At 32.2% G+C, this 20,950-nt stretch overlaps 2 protein-coding genes across 6 annotated transcripts in view; both read right to left on the bottom strand.

The window, feature by feature from the left end:
• The window catches only part of LOC127725435 (hepatitis A virus cellular receptor 1-like), a 301,965-nt gene that overhangs the window by 221,493 nt on the left and 59,522 nt on the right, over window positions 1-20,950 (bottom strand). Inside the window, exons 1-5 of one of the 4 annotated variants that reach the window (XM_052232393.1) lie at window positions 16,031-16,147; window positions 8,804-8,845; window positions 7,466-7,825; window positions 4,000-4,407; window positions 3,323-3,416 (exon numbers count right to left, since the gene is read on the bottom strand). The exons of 2 other annotated variants lie outside the window; for them this stretch is intronic. In XM_052232393.1, coding sequence (XP_052088353.1) covers window positions 3,323-3,416; window positions 4,000-4,407; window positions 7,466-7,825; window positions 8,804-8,845; window positions 16,031-16,088 — 962 coding nt within the window. In that variant the 5' untranslated portion in view covers window positions 16,089-16,147. Of the gene's footprint in view, window positions 1-3,322; window positions 3,417-3,999; window positions 4,408-7,465; window positions 7,826-8,803; window positions 8,846-16,030; window positions 16,148-20,950 lie in introns of those variants that run through there. One more of the 4 variants, XM_052232394.1, reaches the window with a different exon arrangement.
• Window positions 20,465-20,950, bottom strand: part of LOC127725439 (uncharacterized) — a 29,829-nt gene continuing 29,343 nt past the window's right edge. For both annotated transcript variants that reach the window (XR_007993004.1, XM_052232399.1), the window contains one exon: window positions 20,465-20,950. Coding sequence is in view for 1 of the 2 variants with exons in the window: in XM_052232399.1 (XP_052088359.1) it covers window positions 20,566-20,950 (385 nt within the window). In the remaining variant the exon portion in view is untranslated.

Below are 20,950 nucleotides of genomic sequence, written 5' to 3'. Positions count from 1 at the left end.
GTCAATTCTAATTATTAGGTAACACAATAGCATATGCTTCTGTAACATTGTGATGGTAAATGTTTGTTTTTTTATTTATCAGTCTCTAGACCTTTCAGTCTGAGCGCTCATAAAAATGAAAAGAAGACAAAATTGCGTCCATGTGGCTTTGCCTTTGCGCCAATTGACATTTCATTTGCGCCAAAATAATCTTTCATTTGCGCCACATACCATATTTCATTTGCGCCAAAATAAAACATTTCATTTGCGCCAATAATACAGGTAAATACAGGTAAATAGTATAAAAAATAGTTTTATTCAAAAGAGATTTTTTTAAATAATAACTTTAAAACACAGTTTTTGATAACATAATACAACATAGTCCTCCAAAATCAGTCATCGTAACCATAATAAAAACACTATACACTGATACGTTCTTAATAAGAGACTTTTCATAATAATGTTAAACCACAGTTTTGTTATAAATTAACGAGATCATAAAACCTAAAAGAAGGCACTATACACTGGAGTAAAATCTGTAAAATGGCGCAAATGTAGTTTTTATTTTTTGGCACAAATGAAATATAACCTTGTGGCGCAAATGAAGACTGGATTTTGTAAAAATTGGCGCAAATGCAATGCGCCCAACCTAACATTGTAGATATCGTTTATTACACAAATGTTATATTGTTTAATCAAAAATGCATTTTTACCAATGATTTATTCAACAATTCATTTTTATTTTTATAAAATTGATATCAACTACTGGTATGCTTATGCAATAATTTATTCTAATTTGGTATTGCAAAACAAACAATAATTACATTGTTTATTTAAGAACATTTAAAATATAAAAATAATGTGGGACAATCAGAACTTTTCAAGTGGGACAATCAGAACTCTATAATTTTAAAAAGTGGGACAATCGGGAATAAACCAACAAATTAATGCATATTAATATCACCTGTGTCTTTTCCTCGACTGAATGTTTAACAAATATAAATATTGGTTACAATTGTAGCGTAATGCACTGCATTTGAACCTAATCTAACTTTAATTTTCTGTTGAATCAGTTGAACATCTGAGTTGTCATCAATGTGAAATACTTGACACTGGACATTAATTTTACGATCGATACAATACAATCAATGTATTTCTATCAATCATTTACTTTAGGTATGTAACAATATGGTACAAATACATTTAATTTACTTAATTTGCATATTTGTTTCTATCGAAATGAAAATGTTATAAACTGCTGCCGGTTAATATAAGTAAGAAGATGTGGTATGAGTGCCAATGAAGCAACTCTCCATCCAAGTCACAATGTACAAAACAATTATAGGTCAAAAGTACGGCCTTCAACACGGAGCCTTGGCTCACACCGAACAACAAGCTATAAAGGGCGCCAAAAGGACTAGTGTAAAACAATTCAAACAAGAAAACTAATGGTCTAATTTATAGGAACACGTCATCTTGTTACGTTATTTTATAGTTTTTTGGTCAGTTCAGAAAAATCAAGTAAGCTTCTCACTGTTTTCAAAATGAGAAGTAACACTGGTGCTATAAAGAAACAAATCTGATACGAAATAGAAATATAAATCGTACACTAGATTTATAATTTTGGACATTTTCTTTTTATCAATCGTTTCTTAACTTATGCCATTTTATATTTCTCTACAATATAAATTATTCTTTTATTAGTTCTTGCTAAAAAAAACTTGATGGTAATAAATGTCAGGTAAGTATAAAAATCGGTCTTTATAGGTACCTAATGTGAATATAAACCGTTAACTATTTTTTTGAAATATGCTTGTATTCTTGTTGCATTCATTTAAAAAAAATAATGGTTTATTTGTAAATGTAATATTTTTACCCGGTTTATCCTTATATATGATAAAACATGGAAATATATTTAATTTTACTTCCAACAGCCACATCGTTGCATGGGTAATTATTTAGATAGTTTCGATTGACTGCTCAGACAATCCGTTTATTGAAATGTAAATTACTTTCGCCAAACATCTGTCATCTGTCAAAAATTTTAAAAAAAATAAAGTAAATCAGATACTCAGAATATCTTGTTCTTGACAAATTTTATATGGCTGAGAACAATTATTTTACATAACAGACGAAAATTGTTTAAGAACATTTTTGAGATATATTACTAATCATTATATCTTTACAGGAGGAATGAATAAATACAGGATTTCTTTATGTCAGAAAGCACGACTGCAAAGTTTTTATGACTTACACATTTTCCGGTTACAACAATTATCCTTTTCTTATATAATCAATTAAATATTAAAAATTCTATCGGAAAAAAAATTAATTGTTAGTTTGCATACGTTGTTTAATGAAACAGATATGCAGTATTACATTAAAAGACCACACAAAAATATCTTTGCCGATTTTATTCATAAAGGGGAAGCAACCCCTGATAAACACAGAGAAAGTGTCGTCCGTTTTACATCCGAATATTTAAAATCTTAAAACGGCTGAACGCGATCTTACAAAATCTAAACAGAATTTTTACCTTTGGTCTGTTTTGTTCTGAATGTGGTCTGATCAAGTCTTAATCGAACGCTAGAACAATCTGTCTTGTTTATCTTGACATGAATGAACGGACTTAACACGGTATATTGGAACAGCGTCTGAAAGTCTGAAAAAGTCTTAACGTTTTTCCCTAGTGGTAAATTCAGTGGATTAAGACTTGATCATACCTAAATGACCGTTTCAGACTGAAATCTTGCTACTAATTATTTTATTTCGAATATTTGATATCTTAATTTATATAAAATAAATCTAACCTTCGCAATAGAAAAGATATATATATAAAAACAGATCTTAACCTAAATAAACTTTAATCTTCTCTACAACACAGAAACAATTTGTTCACCTGATTTTAACGTTTATTTATAAGCTCGATTAACGTGAACTATACGTGAAATTCATGTAAAATACACGTGAAAAAAAATTTTGCCTGTATAACATTATACAAATGAAATTATTTCTAAATGTGTCATTTAAAGATACTCCGGAAATTTACATCCACTCCAGATGATTAAATTTTCGAAAACACGAAGCTTGCCAAATTGAAGTGTTTTAAAGATTTGAAATTACTTAGTCGGGGATGAGGAAACATTTTATCGTACAGGAAGTAGTAGTTAAATAAATTTCTCTAAAGACTTTTGCACAATATATCGACTAAATTTAACGTTCTTTAAAATTAACTCCAAAAAAACTATGTGCACAGTCATCGCCCATGATCGTATTATTTTGTCAGAATACAAATCTAATGCCACAATCTTCTGTACGGTAAAAGTATAAGAAACTTACATACCGTCTATAGATACAGATTACAGCAATAATAACTATAATGGTTACAAATCCTCCAACCGATGCACCTACTGCTAATGCTGTTGTGTCATCATCATCTGGAAGATTTGTCAATTAATACATCATTAAATATTCTTGCTATTAAAAGAAAATTAAACAATAACATAAATACGAAAAGAAGAATAAAATAGTTCTCAGGAAAGTAAACAAAAAAACAAATATCGGAAAACTGGTTAAACGCAGATCTAAGCGAAAGTGTAAACGTTTATTTCGATTGACAACACTCGACACGCACGATATTCGACAAACGACACACGATATGCTATACTAGGCATGCGATATGCGGCACCTGCTCAGTAGCATCTTGTAATAAAGAACCAAGATAAAGTAATGGGAATTAAAGTGTTATAGATGAAATGAATACGTGGTAACCAAGGACAATCTACAGTTATCAACAAATAGCTTAGCAATATAATTAGCTCTCGCTCAATTTTTCATGTTCATCGAACATAGGAACAGTTATAAACTGTTGTAAATAATAATTTAATAAAAGAGAACTGTGAAAAAAGTTAAGAACCTATTGTTGCTATTGATAGGCTCAACAATCTCAAACGCTACAATGAAGAATTGATTTTCTTTTTTGAACTTGTTTATCTGTTACACAATCGTGAAAAAAGTAACCTTTATATTTCGGTTCATTTGCTTGGTTTGTGGTAACAGAACCATCGGTACTTGTGAAATTTAGAATTTCGAACTCAATAGTATCAAATGCTGTTGTTTTTGGTACTGTTGTTGTTGTTGTTTTTGCTGTTTTCGGTATTGTTGTTGTTGTCGTTGTCGGAACTGTTGTTGTTGGTATTGTTGTTGTTGTTGTTGTCGTCGGTACTGTTGTTGTTGGTGGTGGTACAGTTGTTGTTGTCGTTGTCGGAACTGTTGTTGTTGGTATTGTTGTTGTTGTCGTGGTCGTCGTTGGAATTGTTGTCAGAGTCATCTTTGTTGTTTTTTCTGCTGATTGTGTTGTGTTAGTTGCAATGGTGCTGCCGTTGCCACATTTTAGCTCCAGTTGGTTTCCCGATTTATCAGAGACGGCTGTGAATCAAAAACACACCATTGTTATCCTAATAACCACAAATAAAAGGAAGTAAATCTTCTTTTATTTACTATTATTGGAGCAAAGGTCATTGCAAATAAGGTCTATCAATTAAATACTAGTAGGCAATTAACAAGCATCTCGTATCTATAATTCAATATATAGCAACTACAGTTCTTTGATGGTGTAAACTTCCCACTAACACCATTCACCATTACACCATCCACCATACACCATTACACCATAGACCCTGTGCCATAACACCATAAACGTTACACCTTTGCACCATACACCTTACACATTTACATAATAATGCAATTTAATGTTAAAAAAGCGTGCAACTACAAAATTATTTATTTATTTTAAAAAAAGAATTTTGATTACAATATTGTAAATTAATGTATAAAATTAAAAATCAGTTCTTATCAATATTTTGCATAGTTTTAAATGCCGTACACCATTATTTCAAACCATTTCCGATCGCACGTTACACCATTACACCATTCCCCTTACACCATACACCATAGCACCATACACCTTCTACCATTGCACCATATGCCATACACCATTACACCATACACGTTTTTGTGGGAAGTTTACACCATCCAAGGGTTGTATTTTAATCGTTGTTGTTTGTCTATGTTTATACTTCAAATTTGTTTGGAGCAGTCGTTTTATTTTGTGGTTGGTACTGTTTAAAAAAGCCGGAAGATACCAAAGGGACTTTCAAAAGTCGAAAAATAAAAGAAGACAAACAGACAAACAACAGTCTACAAGGCAATACATAGCAAATCAAGACTGTGCAACATGAACCCTACTAAAACTAGGAGTGATTGCATATGCTCCGGAAGGATAAGTAGAGCCTCCTCCATGTGTCACCGGTCATGGTAATAAATGGCCAGTAGTACAAATTCGAGGAAGACAAATTTGTGACTACAACAATTAGAGCTTATCCGTGGTCATCTCTGACAGAATTGTTCCATAACCAAATCATAATGGTGTCTGTTAAACAGACTAATGTTTTTGGTAATTCCGGTTAGTCATTTTTGTATTTTATCACGACATTGGTAAATAATTACGTATGTTCCAGCACAATTTATTTATTGAATCAACTATACAAAACAATACAAAGAAAATATGGCATGACCGCTAATTAGCATCTTGCTTTCGCAAATAACAAGCCAAAAGAAATCTATCATATGAGGTCTTTAAATAAATTTCTAATAAAATTTTCAAATGTATACTTCTTAATTTTTGTTACATGATTTCTTCAGGCCAAACCTCTTGTGTTGAAGGAAAACATGGACAACCTGCCAATATTTGCATATTTTGAAATCATACCATTAATATTTAGATATAACCAGCCGCCAAAAGTGTGTTCTCACTCGAAACCTTTCCCTATTTAATACTGTATAATTTTGCATATAAATTTATTGTGTACAAGAAAGACAATCTTATGCAAATCTTTACACAGGAAAATAACTTTTAAATGAGCATCGAATGCATACAATACCCATATATTAATCTCAATTTAAAATGCATATAATATCAGCCAGACAGAAAAGTACATCAGGTTGACATAACTAGTATGTTGTTTTGTAAAATTCGGTTTATTGGAACAGGTAAGCGTAATCGATGTACGGAACAATATTGTTTTATCTTTAATATTGTATATATTAGTGAGTTTGTTCTTTAGTATGCCCATATCTTAGAGCTAAGGACATTTCCTGTATTGATTTTTTTATTTGTTCTTTTAGGCACCTTCTGGTAATCTTCTAATTGAGATTAAAAGGGAGAATTCAGATTTATAAAACGGCTAATTCGTCACTTCTCCGTCAGGGGATTGTCATTATGCCTAGATATTTGACATTTTAGCTAGATATGTTTTACCAACATATGTTAACCATAAGCTTACAGGTGTAACACGACGGGTGTCCTTTATATTACATAAAATACTTCATCTTCTGGAGTACTTAATTTCGGTCATTGATTGTAATAGGTTTTGTGAAGCACGATATTAAGTTTTCTGTGTAGTATTTTGTAGACTGCCATGATGTTGTTCTTTTTCATCGACCTATGGTTCCCTATTGCCTTTGGTATCTTATCCCCCTATATATTGGCTTATGTTTTTATAAGCTGTTATACAACTGATTTCATTTACCTATTTGGTATCCGTTCAGTAACTTGTAGCTACATTTTAAATCCTGAGATAAGATATACCTACGAAATGGGTTTATCATGATACACTAATAAAACATAATCAGTATAGTAGTCGAAACTAGATTTTTCTAATTTTCAATGAAAATATATGCCCCTACTTTTCATGAACAAAATAACCGGCCCTTTGGATGGTATCACACCAACTTTTTTATTATTGATTGGCGATTATGAAATGCACTTTTTTATACTGGTTTCATCATTGCACTGTAACACATTATGCGATGTTCAGGCTGGTATCTGGGATACGTATGATACATGCACAGTTATTTCTCGTGTTTGTTTCTCTTTGGGGACTGTACCGTTAACGTAATTGACACTGCTGAGGACTTTTTAGCCCTTAAAGTTTTGAGACGTTCTGGCGAATAATAATCATCGGACACGTTTGGGTAATTTCAGATTTTAAGAATACGTTTGGGCGGAAAAGACACGTTTGCGAGTGTTACATATCAAAAACATATTTTCATTTAAAAATTTGGAAATTTACACAAAAAGAGAAGAGATGATATAGTCGTGCTGCCTTGTTTACATTTTGATCAACCATTTAATATTATTAACTTTACAAATTTTCTGAATTATTTCTTAAATGTGGTCATGGTCACTACGTCAATTTTCATAGTTATTTGAGACTTTTGTTGAATTAGATTAATAAAACGTACATCGATAGTACTTGCTTTCTTTTCTTTTTTATAGATGATTTTGAATGTTCTGTCCAGTAAATTATTTTTTTATGGTGTTATACATATACGGTTTACAAAAATTGTTCGCTAGCTACTGTGAATAGGTACTGAAATCTGTTTAATATGTTTAATTTAGTATGAATAATATAACAATATGTACCTTTCTTTATTTCAATACAATACCCTTCATTATCATTCAAAGTTCCATTCACAGTAATTGATGTAATTGTCATTGTATCGTTGATTGGTATTGAATTTAAGATAACGCTATTACCGACTACGCATTGAGCTTCCCAAAGTCTGTAATGTGATCTTGTACCAAACCTCAGTAACAAACCACATCCGTAGGCTGATGGACTTGAACTTTTCTTCTGACCAAATCTTTGCATATAAACTGGTATTGCTTTATCTTGATTGATTACAGAAAGTTCACATGTACAGTTTTGCATAGTGTTTGCCTTTACTAAAACTGATTCGCTATTATCCTGTTGTTTGGTATCATCTGTGCATATATTGACCACTGAAATGAGAGAGAAAGCATACCGTATATACACTTACTGCAAATAATCATTTTAAAAAATTCCATCTTCATATCAAATCGGTTCTCAGTAGTAAAATTTTGAACATTATAAATCATACATACAAATTGCACTGTGCATGATTTTCAGTTGACATGCGTATTGTGCAACCTTTTTTTTCTGAGCTCAAAATATAGATAAGAATGAAAACCCAAACATTTATCCACACAAAGTTATCTCCATGTTTGTACATTTTCATTGGCCTTAGTTTTAGGAGTTCTATTTAGCGGACAACAACAGATATTTAGTAACCATATTCTATACTTTTATGAACTACTAGATATAATCTCAATCAACAGAATATTGCTTTTCTAACGTTTTTCAGTTACATGATAGTATCTAAAAGGTCTGTAACGATTTAATAAAGAACTAATATCAAAATCGTTGATTCTGCAGTCGTTGAATCCACTTTTATATGCATTTAAGGGACATTCCGTTTTGAATTATTTTTCGAGTTAGTTATTTTTGTTATTTTACTTTTTAAAACAGTTAATCGAAAATAACTGAAACCTTAAGGTGATCACACAACTCCATGTGTGCTCTTCTATTTTTATTATATTTCGTTTTTGCGTACACACAAATGACAACAATTAAGAGAATTTATATTTACCAATCTTTTAAGGTCGACATATTGGGTCGTCATTTTCGTTTTTTTTTGTACCTGCTTCCAAAATCACATGTGTTTTCACGTTAAATGTTCACCTTTGACATTAGGTTACTGTACTGTTGACTATTTCTTTATTATAAAAAAGTTTTGCTTGGAATGTATTATGATGTAAAAACAAACTTGTTTTGATCATTGTCAAAGGCCGTACGGTGACGTGTAGTTGTTAACTTTTATGTAATTTGGTCTCCTGTGCAACGCAGTCTCATATTGGAATCACACCACATCTTCTTATTTTTATATGTTGTATAATAACCTGTCAAATTTTCTGCTGTAGCACAGGGCTCCCCTGCAGTCTCTAAAATTAGAATAGAAACATTACAACACTTATGTTTTGACATGAATTATCATTGATATGGTTATAATTATAAATTAACTGTTTAAAAAACAATGAATGTTCAGAAATACTTAGGATTTTTTACCCCAGGTATAGATTTCCTAAGTTGAATTTGGACAAACTTTCGGAATTTTGGGTCAGCAATGCTCCTCAACTTCGTACTTTATTTGGCCAATTTATTTTTTATTCCAGCGTCATTGGTGAGTAATTTATAGACGAAACGCGTCTGGCGTACACAATTTTATGCATGGTATCCAGTATGCAGGGAATTTTTAATACATTTTATGTGATACACGTGGAGCAGGATCTGTTTACCATTCTGGTGCACCTGATATCCCCTCCAGTTTTTGTGGGATTTGCGTTGCTCAGTCTTTTGTTTATATGTTATGTTTTGTATACTGTTATTTATCCAAAAGCAAATAAATTTGGAAATTGTCCAAATATATCGTCAAGCGTCAATTATCTTTTCCTTTGGCGCAACTGCATTACTATATAGTATTAGAAACAATTTGAGTGAAAAGAAAACGGAAAATATTTATTGTCTGAAAAACTTCATTACTTGCATTGTATTCTGATTTCATGTGCTTGCAGACAATTGTGATATCCGAGTACTAGAACAGGAGAGGCGGGAAATACCAAAGGAATATTCAAACTCATAAGTCGATGGCAAACTGACAACGCAATGACAAAAAACGTAATATGACGTAACAACAAACAGCAGTTAACAAAACACAACATAGAAAACAAACTGAAGACATAAACATAAACACGGGTGTCATCTCTGGTGCTCCGGATGGGTAAGGCAGATCCTTCTCCACGTATGACATCGTCGTATTAATTATGTAAGTACAAACTTGGTGATGATGTCACATACACATGTACCTGGACAAGAAAATGGTGATTATGGCTACACCAATTGGAACATATCCGTCGTCATCTGTGAACAGATATTCAGTGACAGTCAACTAAATAGTGATGGCGTCCGTATAAATTTCAAAAGGGTGACTGCAATTTTACATCTTGAAACCTTTGGTTTTATCGCTTTGGTGAAAGCAGCAACCCTCTATCAAGGAAATCATGACAGAAAGCTCTGGAGTATCGTATCAACTGGGAAATATTTACTCCATATGCAAGCGCCTAAGTCTGGGAGACGAAGAGTTATTAATAAAACGTATCGGCTTTGAACTAGCTTTCAGTTATTGCGATTTCCCTTAGGTGTTTTGTCTACATTTATGCTAGCTGTGTTTTCTACATTGAGTCAAGTCATTTTCAGCTGTTTTCTGCAGCTTGTTCCGATGTTGTACTGTTACAGGACTGTCTCAGGTTAAAGAAGGATTGGGCACTTACAAACATGTTTAACCCCGCCACATTCTATATGTACCTGTCTTAAGTTAGGGGTCTGTAACTCAGTGGTTGTCCTTGGTTGCCGTCGATTATTTATGTTTTTGTTATAGCTAATTATACGGTATTGGTTTTGTTCACTATTGAAGGCCACACGGCGACCTATAGTTGCTAAAATCAACGTCATTTTGACTTTGGTGAATAGTTGTATCATTAGCAATTATACCACATTTCCCTTTTTTATGTTAATTGATTCAATAGTGGACCAATGTTTAGCGTTTATGGCAAAGAAATAAAAACATATAATATGATTATATCCTAGGCAAAAAAGTTAAGCATGTTTCAGCCATAAGAATACACACACTTAGTCAATATTTGATTTGCTAGTTCATAGCGGAATTGTCCGTTTAAATACATTAACTCGTGCCCAGACACAATTTACAACTCATTTGAGAAAATATTGTTTTTAACCCTAAATGTTACTAATTGTGTAATCATGTAGCAAACAAAACTTTAATTAAAGTTACAACTTATTTAGACCGGAATTGAACTCAGAACTTTCGGTTTTTGTGACGGCTAATAAGGAACCACAAAACACCACATTTTCAATAAAATTGAGTCTCCAAGAACACATTGTTATCATGGAGATATGTTTGCGATTCGACTTAACCTGAATACTCTAAATATCGATTCAATTCATGATAAAAACCAAGTTTGGCCGCAATCATCATTTCAGTATCTAGTTTTAAAAAATATTTCTGATGATCCTTCCTACCAACTAACATGCCGACATGGCCAAAAAAAATTATATAGGTAAATTGCATCCTCTGTTTTTGTCTTGAACTCTGTAACAGATACAGTCTGACGGGCAAGAAATGTTCAGAAAAGAGTAAAATAACAAAAAACTCCAAGGAAAATTCAAACGGAAAGTCTCATGTCAAGTGGCAAAATCAAAAACTCAAACACATCAAACGAATGGAAAACAACTGCCATATTCCTGACTTGGTACAGGCATTTCCAAAAGATATGAACTGAATTTAAGATTATTTAGTTTCTATTACGAAGTGCGAAGAAGAAACAGATATACATACACAGATATTTTCTCAAAATTTGTTCGGACGAATTCTTGAAGGAGTTTTTGCACTTACATGAAGATTTATGCCCTTTTGATTTCATTTCGACCTATAATCTTGATAAGGAGAAAGTTTATACAGGAAACAAGATTACGCCCAGATCTCCAAATAAGTCAAATGACAGAAATCGTAAGTCGACCTCGTATTGGAGTTATTGGTTATTATTGGTGTGTTAATATAAAAATAATGAGATGTGATATGATTGCCAATGAGACAACTTTCCACCAAAGTTCAAATAAAGTGGATGTAAGCAATTATAGGCAACCGTATGGCCTTCAACAATGAACCCATATGTATATTCGGCTATAAAAGGCCCCGACATGAAAAATATGAAACAATTCAATTGAAAAAACTAACGGCCTAATTTATAACAAAACAATTTACAAAAAAACAAATATGACAGATGTGAACCAACGACAACCACTGAACTACAGGTTCCTTGCTTGGGACAGACACATAAAGAATGTTGCGAGTTAAACATGTGTGGTAGCTTTCAACCCTCCCCTAAAAGAGGGACGAAAGATACCAGAGGGACAGTGAAACTCATAGATCGAAAACAAGCTGACAACGCCATGGCCAAAAACAACCTAACCTGGGACAGTTGTGTAATAACACAACATAAGCACAAACTATAAAAGTCAATTGAAAAAATGCTTAACACATCAGATTGATACAAAGACATACATTAAACAAAACAACAGACCGGACTTGGCAGGTTATATATACTATCCCTCATCCCTAATAACAAAAAACCAACAAGTACAGATCTGAGAGTACCTGCAGTTACTGACAGCTAGTTCAAAGCCAATAACAACTAATTAAAAAAATCATGTATCAAAGACTAAAATATCAAAACATAGGTATCGACAGATTATAGTATCGTGAAGGTACATAAGTGTAATATTTAGTATGGTTTTAATTTACTGATAACAAAATCAATATTTATACCGATAAAAACAATATCCAAAGATTTAATTACAGTGTTGAATAGGTAACTACATCACCGTAAAAATTTGGGATGTGCTATTCCGTTTGAAATAAGTTTTCTATAGGTACAGCCAAACTTGCAAACCAAATCTTTGTATCTATGGAGAATTTAGTAAATGTTTTAAGTAGTTTGTGGTAAGTAGTTATAGAACTAGCTAAAAGCAATGAAAGTCTAGTTGTAGAACACTTACTAGAGGACGAGATGAAATGATATTTTAACGGGTTTCTTGTGTAGTTTAGGTTACCAATACATAGAGGGGACCTTCAAAAAGAGGCCTTAAACTTTGCTGTGGTTGTGACATGATTATTTACCATATGACTCTCTGTGGAGCGTATGGCCTTTAATGTAGTTGAATGTATAACTTCATTCTTAAGGACTTTCATTTAGTATTTACGTCGTATACCACCACCACATTGTTGGCTGCTTTGTCGGCCGGTAAAAACACAAAACGCTTTGCGAGTTCTTGAATTTTGTTATAAATCCTAGAAATAGGAGTTTTACGCTCTTTTATTTAGTTCTGAATTATTTTCGAAATGTGATATGTGAATGTCAACACTTATCAAACATTTATTCAAATAGGTATTAAGTGACTTTTTGTCAGATTTCTCCCGTTTATACCATTTTTTACAATAGGATGAAAGAGCATCTTTAATAACCTGACGACACTCTTTCCCCAATTTATTTTCGACGGTGGACGATATTTTGGTCCTTTTTCCAGAAAGTTTATAAACTCTCGGTTTTGAACGAAGTTAAATCCCCTGTAATTTCATGGCCATATGGATCACCCCTAAACTTTGATGTTTCACAGTCTCATGTCGAAGGAGCATTATTTTCTATACTGATGTAACTGACGTAAAATTAAAAAGTAAACTTCTACTGTTTTTTTTTAAACGAATAGGAAATTATAGGTGGATCTATATTATCAAAATATGGAGATATAATGTTTTGAACGATAGTCATGAAAAATACTAGACAAATAAATAAAATCAATACCTCTATTAATCTATTTTATTTTATGAAATACTTTTTATGATCTTCAGGTTTGTCAACAAGGTGTAAATTATCAGTCTACTTTTTGTGAGTTGATGCCCATGAAGGTTCAGACTAATCAGATTTTATTGTTACTTTTAACGGCCAGTGTTAAATATACTGGTTATTGTAGTTTATGTCTGTTTGTCTTTTTATTTTTGGCCATGGCGTTGTCAGTTTGTTTTCCATCTATGAGTTTGACTGTCCCTCTGGCATATTTCGTCCCTCTTTTATAAATTGATCTGTCCCTAATGGATAATGAGTCGTCAAGCTAAGATCTTTGTCCAACAAAATGTACATGTGAATTGTTTTTTTTTGGGGGGGTGGAGGCTATTTTTGTTAAAAAATTCCTTACTTTTCGGTGATTGATGACATTTTGCATCCATTTAGAACTTCGTGGACAGTATCCACATGTATATGGTATACCTTCAGAGATACAGTCAATCGAAAATTTTGACAAGTGTGTAAAAATTAAGAGAATGTATGCAAACAATCATCCAAGATACCAGGTTTATAATGTGTTTGGCCAGACGAGCGATTTGTCTACATTATATTTATCATTGACACTCGAATCAAGACTGTTGGACAGCACATAGGAAGTTAAAGTTAATTTCTCGAAAATCCGTCAACAAAATATTGTTTATAAATTTTATATTATTGTTGAAAACATTTCCGTTTTAACAATATGGAAATATCATACGATCACCGGATTCCTTTATGCTGTCTAGGTCAATCAATGCTTAATAGTGTATGAAAATACACGAAAAAAATGCGATGTTGCATCAAGATGCCATCACGATGTCCCGATTATTATGCTGTTTGACCATTTTTTACACTTAATATCGAGCATAGTTGATTTCTACTGAGGACAAAAATACTACGGTGACCCCTTAAATTCTCAAATAATAAAATAAAGTTAAAATTATAGCATATCATTCTTATTCAAATTTCTATGAACGGATTTTCGAGAAAAACACTATTTCAAGTGAAAAATGCACCTTTTTCGACGATTTTGAAATATTATCTATAAATGTATAAATATATATTATGAAGTTCGTATTGACTGTATCTTTATGCATATGTTTTCGACATACAGATGCAATTCAACGAATTCCAGATGTGTTTAAAATTTCACAATAATCCGAAATAGTTTCCAATAACGCGAACTTTGCATGAAGAAGAAAAAATCTTCATTCAAATTATGCTGTATTTACCTGAAAATGATTTTCCACGTTATGTCTTGTGAAAATGTTTGAACCCAGTTTAGCTGGTCGTTGGATATATATAAAAGTAGGAAGATGTGGTATGGTTGCCAATGAGATAACTCTCCACAAGAGATCAAATGCCACAGAAATTAACAACTAAAGGTCGCCGCCCGGCCTTCAACAATAATAAAAACCCATACCGCATAGTCAGCTGTAAAAGGCCCCGAAATGACTAATGTAAAACAATTCAAACGAGAAAACTAACGGCCTAATTAATGTAAAAAATAATAAACGAAAACCAAATACAGCAACAAACGACAACCACTGAACCACGTCAGACACGCGAAGCAATGAATGTGGTTTTTAAATTTTATAGCTGCTTAACGATGTTGTTGTCCATTCGTTTGATGTGTTTTATCATTTGATTTTGCCATTTGATTAGGGACTTTCCGTTTTGAATTTTCCTCGGAGTTCAGTATTTTTGTGATTTTAGTTTTTAAAGGTTGCTTACTTGGGACAGGCACATACAGAATGTGGCGGTGTTAAACTAGTTTGAAGGCGCCAACCCTCCCCTAACCTGGGACAGTGGTGTAACAATATAACAAACTATAAAAAATCAGTTGATAAGGGATCAGATAGATACAAAGTTAATTGTATATCAGGAGAATATAAAAAAAAGTCTCATTTATGAATTTTTAGTGTTTTCTCTGTTAAAAACATATAAGGATATCATTAGACTATTGCATCGGTTTTTTATTTATTTTTCGCAACCAATACTTATCATAAATGTAAATATTGTGCAGCAAATCTACATTTACCTGTCTTAATTTATAGTTTTGGTTATACAGCTCTTCAACTGTGTTGGTTCTCATACATTCACGGCTTTCAAATATTCGGATTTGATCGATCCTGATGAAGGTAAATCCAGAAAAGCGCTTCGGACGCATGAAATTAATAACGTGTCGTTTTCATTTTTTAGCTACTATAGGCAAATGCAAAATATAATGCATCAAGACAAATCAAATATGTTTATCAAAATATAGTTTGTTTCTAACGAATTAAAAAAACAAAGAAACAACTCAATATTATAGCCCTACTGTTGTCGTGCATAAAAAGGCTCATTTCTTTATTTAACAATTTTTAACATATATTATTATTTGATTCTGCTGAATATATATTTAATATATATATATAAATAAGCGGGAGTTTCTCGCTGCATTAAAGACCCATTAGTGGCCTTCGGCTGTTGTCTGCTCTATGGTCGGGTTGTTGTCTCTTTGACACATTCCCCATTTCCATTTTCAATTTTAAATATTGTTTTCTGATACATGAGTCAAAGTATAATTCGGTTATTTAAAATGTTTATCAATTGCTGAACTGTGATTTATTCACAACCTATTTTTTCTACAAGAGTGAAAAAAAAAAACTGACGTGAAAGTATACAACTCACCTATAATAGTAACAAATGTAACTAACAATGGTAGATATATTAATGGCATCGCCTTCATACCAATTTTACTAACAGATCACTTTGATTTCAAACCAAAAGTAGGAAGTGTAAAATGGTAAAACCGGTTTGTTTATACAAGTTTATTCAACAATTTAAACTATTTATAGTTCTTTTATATTGATTTCCAATTAACATGAATATTTTAAATTAATAACACGCATAAAGAGTATTCATGAACAGAGATAAAATCATTTATAAGTGCAGGTTTGGTATATCTTATGGTCCTTTCAGATTTTTATCAGCTCCTCAATGTAAATATTAGATTTTTGGCTATCAAGAGTTCTGACTTATAGTGACATTAATTGTCGGAGTGTGGATCTTTTGCAATTAAATTGGTGTACTGTTCTTTTGTTTAATTAAGTTGAAATGAATATCATTAAAATGCACCTGAAATGAGATATCCACTACGTTTCAAATTTAAATCTTTGTTGATTTATCATGTAAATTTAAAAATGTTATGTCTCACATGAGATTCATCTTACATTTTAATAAATTTTTCTGACAAAATATTAATATATATTCATTTCTAAAAAAAATCCTACGATATAATGGTTGTGAGTTTGTGTTGATAATTTCTTAGTTTGAATATTTTTTTGCTTTCAAATAGACACTTCTTACTTTCAGGTTGAGACACATCGCAATTAAAACGTATCATTTCATTACTCTTCCTTTTAATGTACGTGGCTGTTTTTCTACCGAAACTGTAAATATGTGGTCATCTAAGGTAGTAATGGGTATTTATAAATGTAAAAAAATCAAGAACTGACACGAAAAGTGCACAAAATAGTAATATAGATGTAACACGCAATACTGACATCAATCGTCATAATACGATTTCTAATATAGTGTGAATTGTTGTATTTCATTCATCCTACACACGAATGTGATCAATTTGGGATTGATTAACAGTGTTTTGAAAAGTTTAGCATTATTAAATGTATCTCATATAATGCCCCTTAACTGTAGAGATAAACTAAGAAAACTTCACATTATGTGTTACGAAATTCAAAGTTAAACTATTCATTAACAATGTCTTAGTGTATTTCAGTTTAATAAACGTAGGAGAGAATATTTTTTTTTTGCCTTAAAGCCTTAAAGACTGTTCAAGATGGTGAATTGTACAGTACAACCACAATTGACAAGACCACACTATAGCGTTCAAACGAATTAAATGTTTTAGTACACTGTAGTTTATTTACATTCTAATCAGGATAAATAATGGCTTATTATTAATGCAGGTAATTATTGTATGCCTTGAAGCACATTTGATTGAAACTTGGTATCGTCTGCGTTTTTTTTTTCAACAGAAAGACCTATCGTTTTGAAAAGAATTAACTCAATACAGTTATATAACTGCAATTTAAACATTATATCTCCGGTACCTCAATGCTCTGTCAAGTTTTTGTCAATTGTTTTTCCCCCTTTAAATTTCACAATAAGCTGTTACAAACATTACCCATGTTACCTTGTATAGAGGATTTGACAAGGCATCCCTTTTATTGAAATTAGGGATAAAACAGTTAAACATAGCCAATATGATTGATTGATGGTTGCTAGCTTAACGTCCAGCGGGATATACTGCATGCATGTTCAGGACGAGAACATGCTAATAATACATACAATAGGTAGGGTCAGTAATAGAGGCCGTCCGGGATGATAGTCGGGACATTTAGATTGCCACTGGAAAATATGAGGGTATATTAGATAGGTACAAACATTTGTCATGCAACACCCACACACGGAATCCTCAAAGAGATATACATATAAATATAATCCACCAAAGTTCACATGAATTAGATTTAAGTAATTATAGGCAACCTTTAGGCCTTCACCAATGAAGAACTCATACTGTAAAGTCGTCTATAAAAGGCCCCGACATGAAAAATATCAATTTAGAAAACTAACAGCCTAATTTATAACAAAACAATTTACGAAAAACAGATATAAAAGGCATGAACCAACGACAACCACTTAGTTACAAGCTCCTGACTTGTAACAGTCTTATATAGAATATGGCGGGGTTAAAGAATGCACCAATCCTTCCCTTAACCTGGGACAGTGGTGTAACTGCACAACACAAGAACAAACTTTGCAAAACAATAAACGAAAAACAGATACGAGAACCAGCAAAAAACTACAACTAATCATTTACAGGCTTCTGACTTGGGACAGGCACATCAAGAATGTGGCTGGGTTCAACATATTTGAGGGTGTCAACCCTCGATCTAACGTTGGACAGTTATGTAACAGTATACCATAAGAACAAACTAAAAAATCAGTTGAAAAGGATTTAACTAATCATATCGATATAAAGCAGAAAAACATCTGACGAAAACACAGATCGGACGTGGAAGATATTTATACATCCCAAAAAACAAAACAAAAAAGACCTAAAGGACGGATCTGAGAGTTCTCACAGTTACTGATAGCTAGTTCAAAATATTAAAATATTGTTATAAGAAATCATGACCTTTGCTGGTTTTATACTCATTATGTAAACATTATTTCACTATGACATTTTTACACCAAGGTGGTATTACTTATTTATTTAGACTTAGTCTAGTTATAATTTTTGCCATATGAACGTGATATTTTGAAGATCCAACTATCCTTTTTTGGTTGCCAATATCACAGAGCTTTTCAGATTTTCAGCTAACTTAAAGCAAATACTGTCACACTAGGGACTCCATATGGATACAGTTGTCAGCTACTACATGCAATTAACCCATTATTCTTATCAAAAGATTCAAGATTTAGGTAGATTAAAGTTCAATTCTTATATATATTTGAGATTAGATATTTTCGAGTTTACTAATTGTTTGACATGGAGTGGTTTAGCACTCAACAGATCACGAATAGAAGAATCAGAAGTCACACATTGTTCCTTGTTATGCTTCGAGCTCTTGTCAATATCGTTTCTGTTAAACGATTTGTTTTGCAATCAAATTCACATCTCTGTGCTACATTGTATACTTTTCGGGTTTGTTTTCGTTGTTTCTGTATGATGTATCCCTAAAGGACTCGTAACTTTTTCCTTAAGTGTTATTCACAGAACAGAAAAGATATGAAGTCACAGTACTATATCTTTACTATGTCGTATTTTACCAGTGACACGATAAATGATTGAATTATACGTAAAGTCAATCGATGGACGAGAGGGTATTCCACTAATTAACAATAGGAAGTTGTCAATTGGAAAACTGAAGTCATCACGTTTGTCATAAATTCTATTGTCCATATACTTCAATGTTTAGAGGAAAAATCAAGATATGAAGCAGACCTTTCAGATTCGGTAGTATGCTGAATCTTAAGTTCACTTCACACTATGAGATACAAGTACCCACTGAACTATGTATTTATGAATGACAAGCTTCATCAATACATCTGAAAGTGAAACTAGGCAATATTTTATTTATGTTTTTGAGAAGGTTCTACGCATTCTTCTTCATTTGATTACGAAAGTGATGTTTTCTTCATTTTGTTGAGAGGGTTTTGTTTTTCTGCTAATCCACACACATATGTATACATCGTTGAAACGACTGAATTTTAAAACCGGGGACTTGACACCATAAATTTTAAAACTGGGGATATATAATGTCTTGAAGCATGAGGGGTTAGCCTTTGCTTATGGTGTGGTGTTTGTTTATTTGTTTGTTATACCAGTTCTTCAATGTTTGTTATAAGGTGTTGGATTTTAAAGCATGTGGTCTTGCACATCATTGAAGAGAGATAAATTGTAAAAATCAGCTTACAATTGGTACCGTTAATGTATTGGAGAATTATATTGCAAGAAATATTCTGATACGAAAGGTTAAACCACATGCGGTCAACATTGCTATATGAAGTTCTAAAGGAGACATGTAATGATGCAGGTTAAAGAAAAGGGCAAAGTACTAGTACGTTAATTGTGTTCAGAAAAATTATGTAATGTATGTATAATGCTCCTCTTATGAGAAATAAGACGGGTTTTTGTGCGATTTATTCTGCATGTTGTTCCAAAAGTTCATCATAATCATAAGTAAATCATAATATCAAAGTAGTTCATTCAAATTGTGACTGCAATTACGTTAGTAGGACAATTATTTCTGTAAGTCTACCAAATTGTCGACTATTGGTCAAATACCATAGAAGGTGGCTCAGTTCCGTGCAATCGGATTACAAGTTTAATTGTCTTTTGTTGGAAATCGACGTTGTTATATCTTATCAGGTTTTTTTTTCTAACAATCATAGAAGTTTGTTTGTATTCTCTGCAATGACATTCACATATCACGGCGGTGTCTAATTTATTTATAAGTGTATCCGTGTCTTCTTCCCACTTCTTAATAGAAACTAAAACATCTGAAATTCATTTTATATCGGTTCCCTTGACTGCATAACTTATTGATTATTGTCAGATGGACAAGATTCTGTAACCAATTGTCGTAAATTGTTTAATATAAGTTGATTAGAGAAAATTGGTGATAGAGGAAACACGTTCATATATTGCAAATCATTTTATAAATAGAAGATACTACAATGATCATTCTTTTAGAATATTTTATAAGACTTTTTGAGGCCGTAATAATAAGGAATTTCCTATTGTTTCTATTTTTATTTGTATTTTCGTAATTCCTTTCATTTTCCGAGACATTTGTGCTGTTTCCCTGTACTGTACTGATTGTAGATAAAGGAATGTTTTGCGTTCCATCTAATCTTCTATTATCACATGATGACAGAAAATCATTTATGTTTAAAGAACTATAATTATTACTAATACTGGTATTGTCTGCTCCATTTACTGATGAAGTTAAACTCAGTGTATCATAAATGGTATTTGATCCTGAACATGTCCTGTTCCTACACTGCGTCAATATTCGGAAC

This window comes from Mytilus californianus, unplaced genomic scaffold (assembly GCF_021869535.1).
Source record: "Mytilus californianus isolate M0D057914Y unplaced genomic scaffold, xbMytCali1.0.p SCAF_15, whole genome shotgun sequence".
NCBI classification, from domain to species: domain Eukaryota; kingdom Metazoa; phylum Mollusca; class Bivalvia; order Mytilida; family Mytilidae; genus Mytilus; species Mytilus californianus.
Note: the sequence above shows the minus strand (reverse complement) of the source record. Positions and strands in the feature narration are given on the sequence as shown.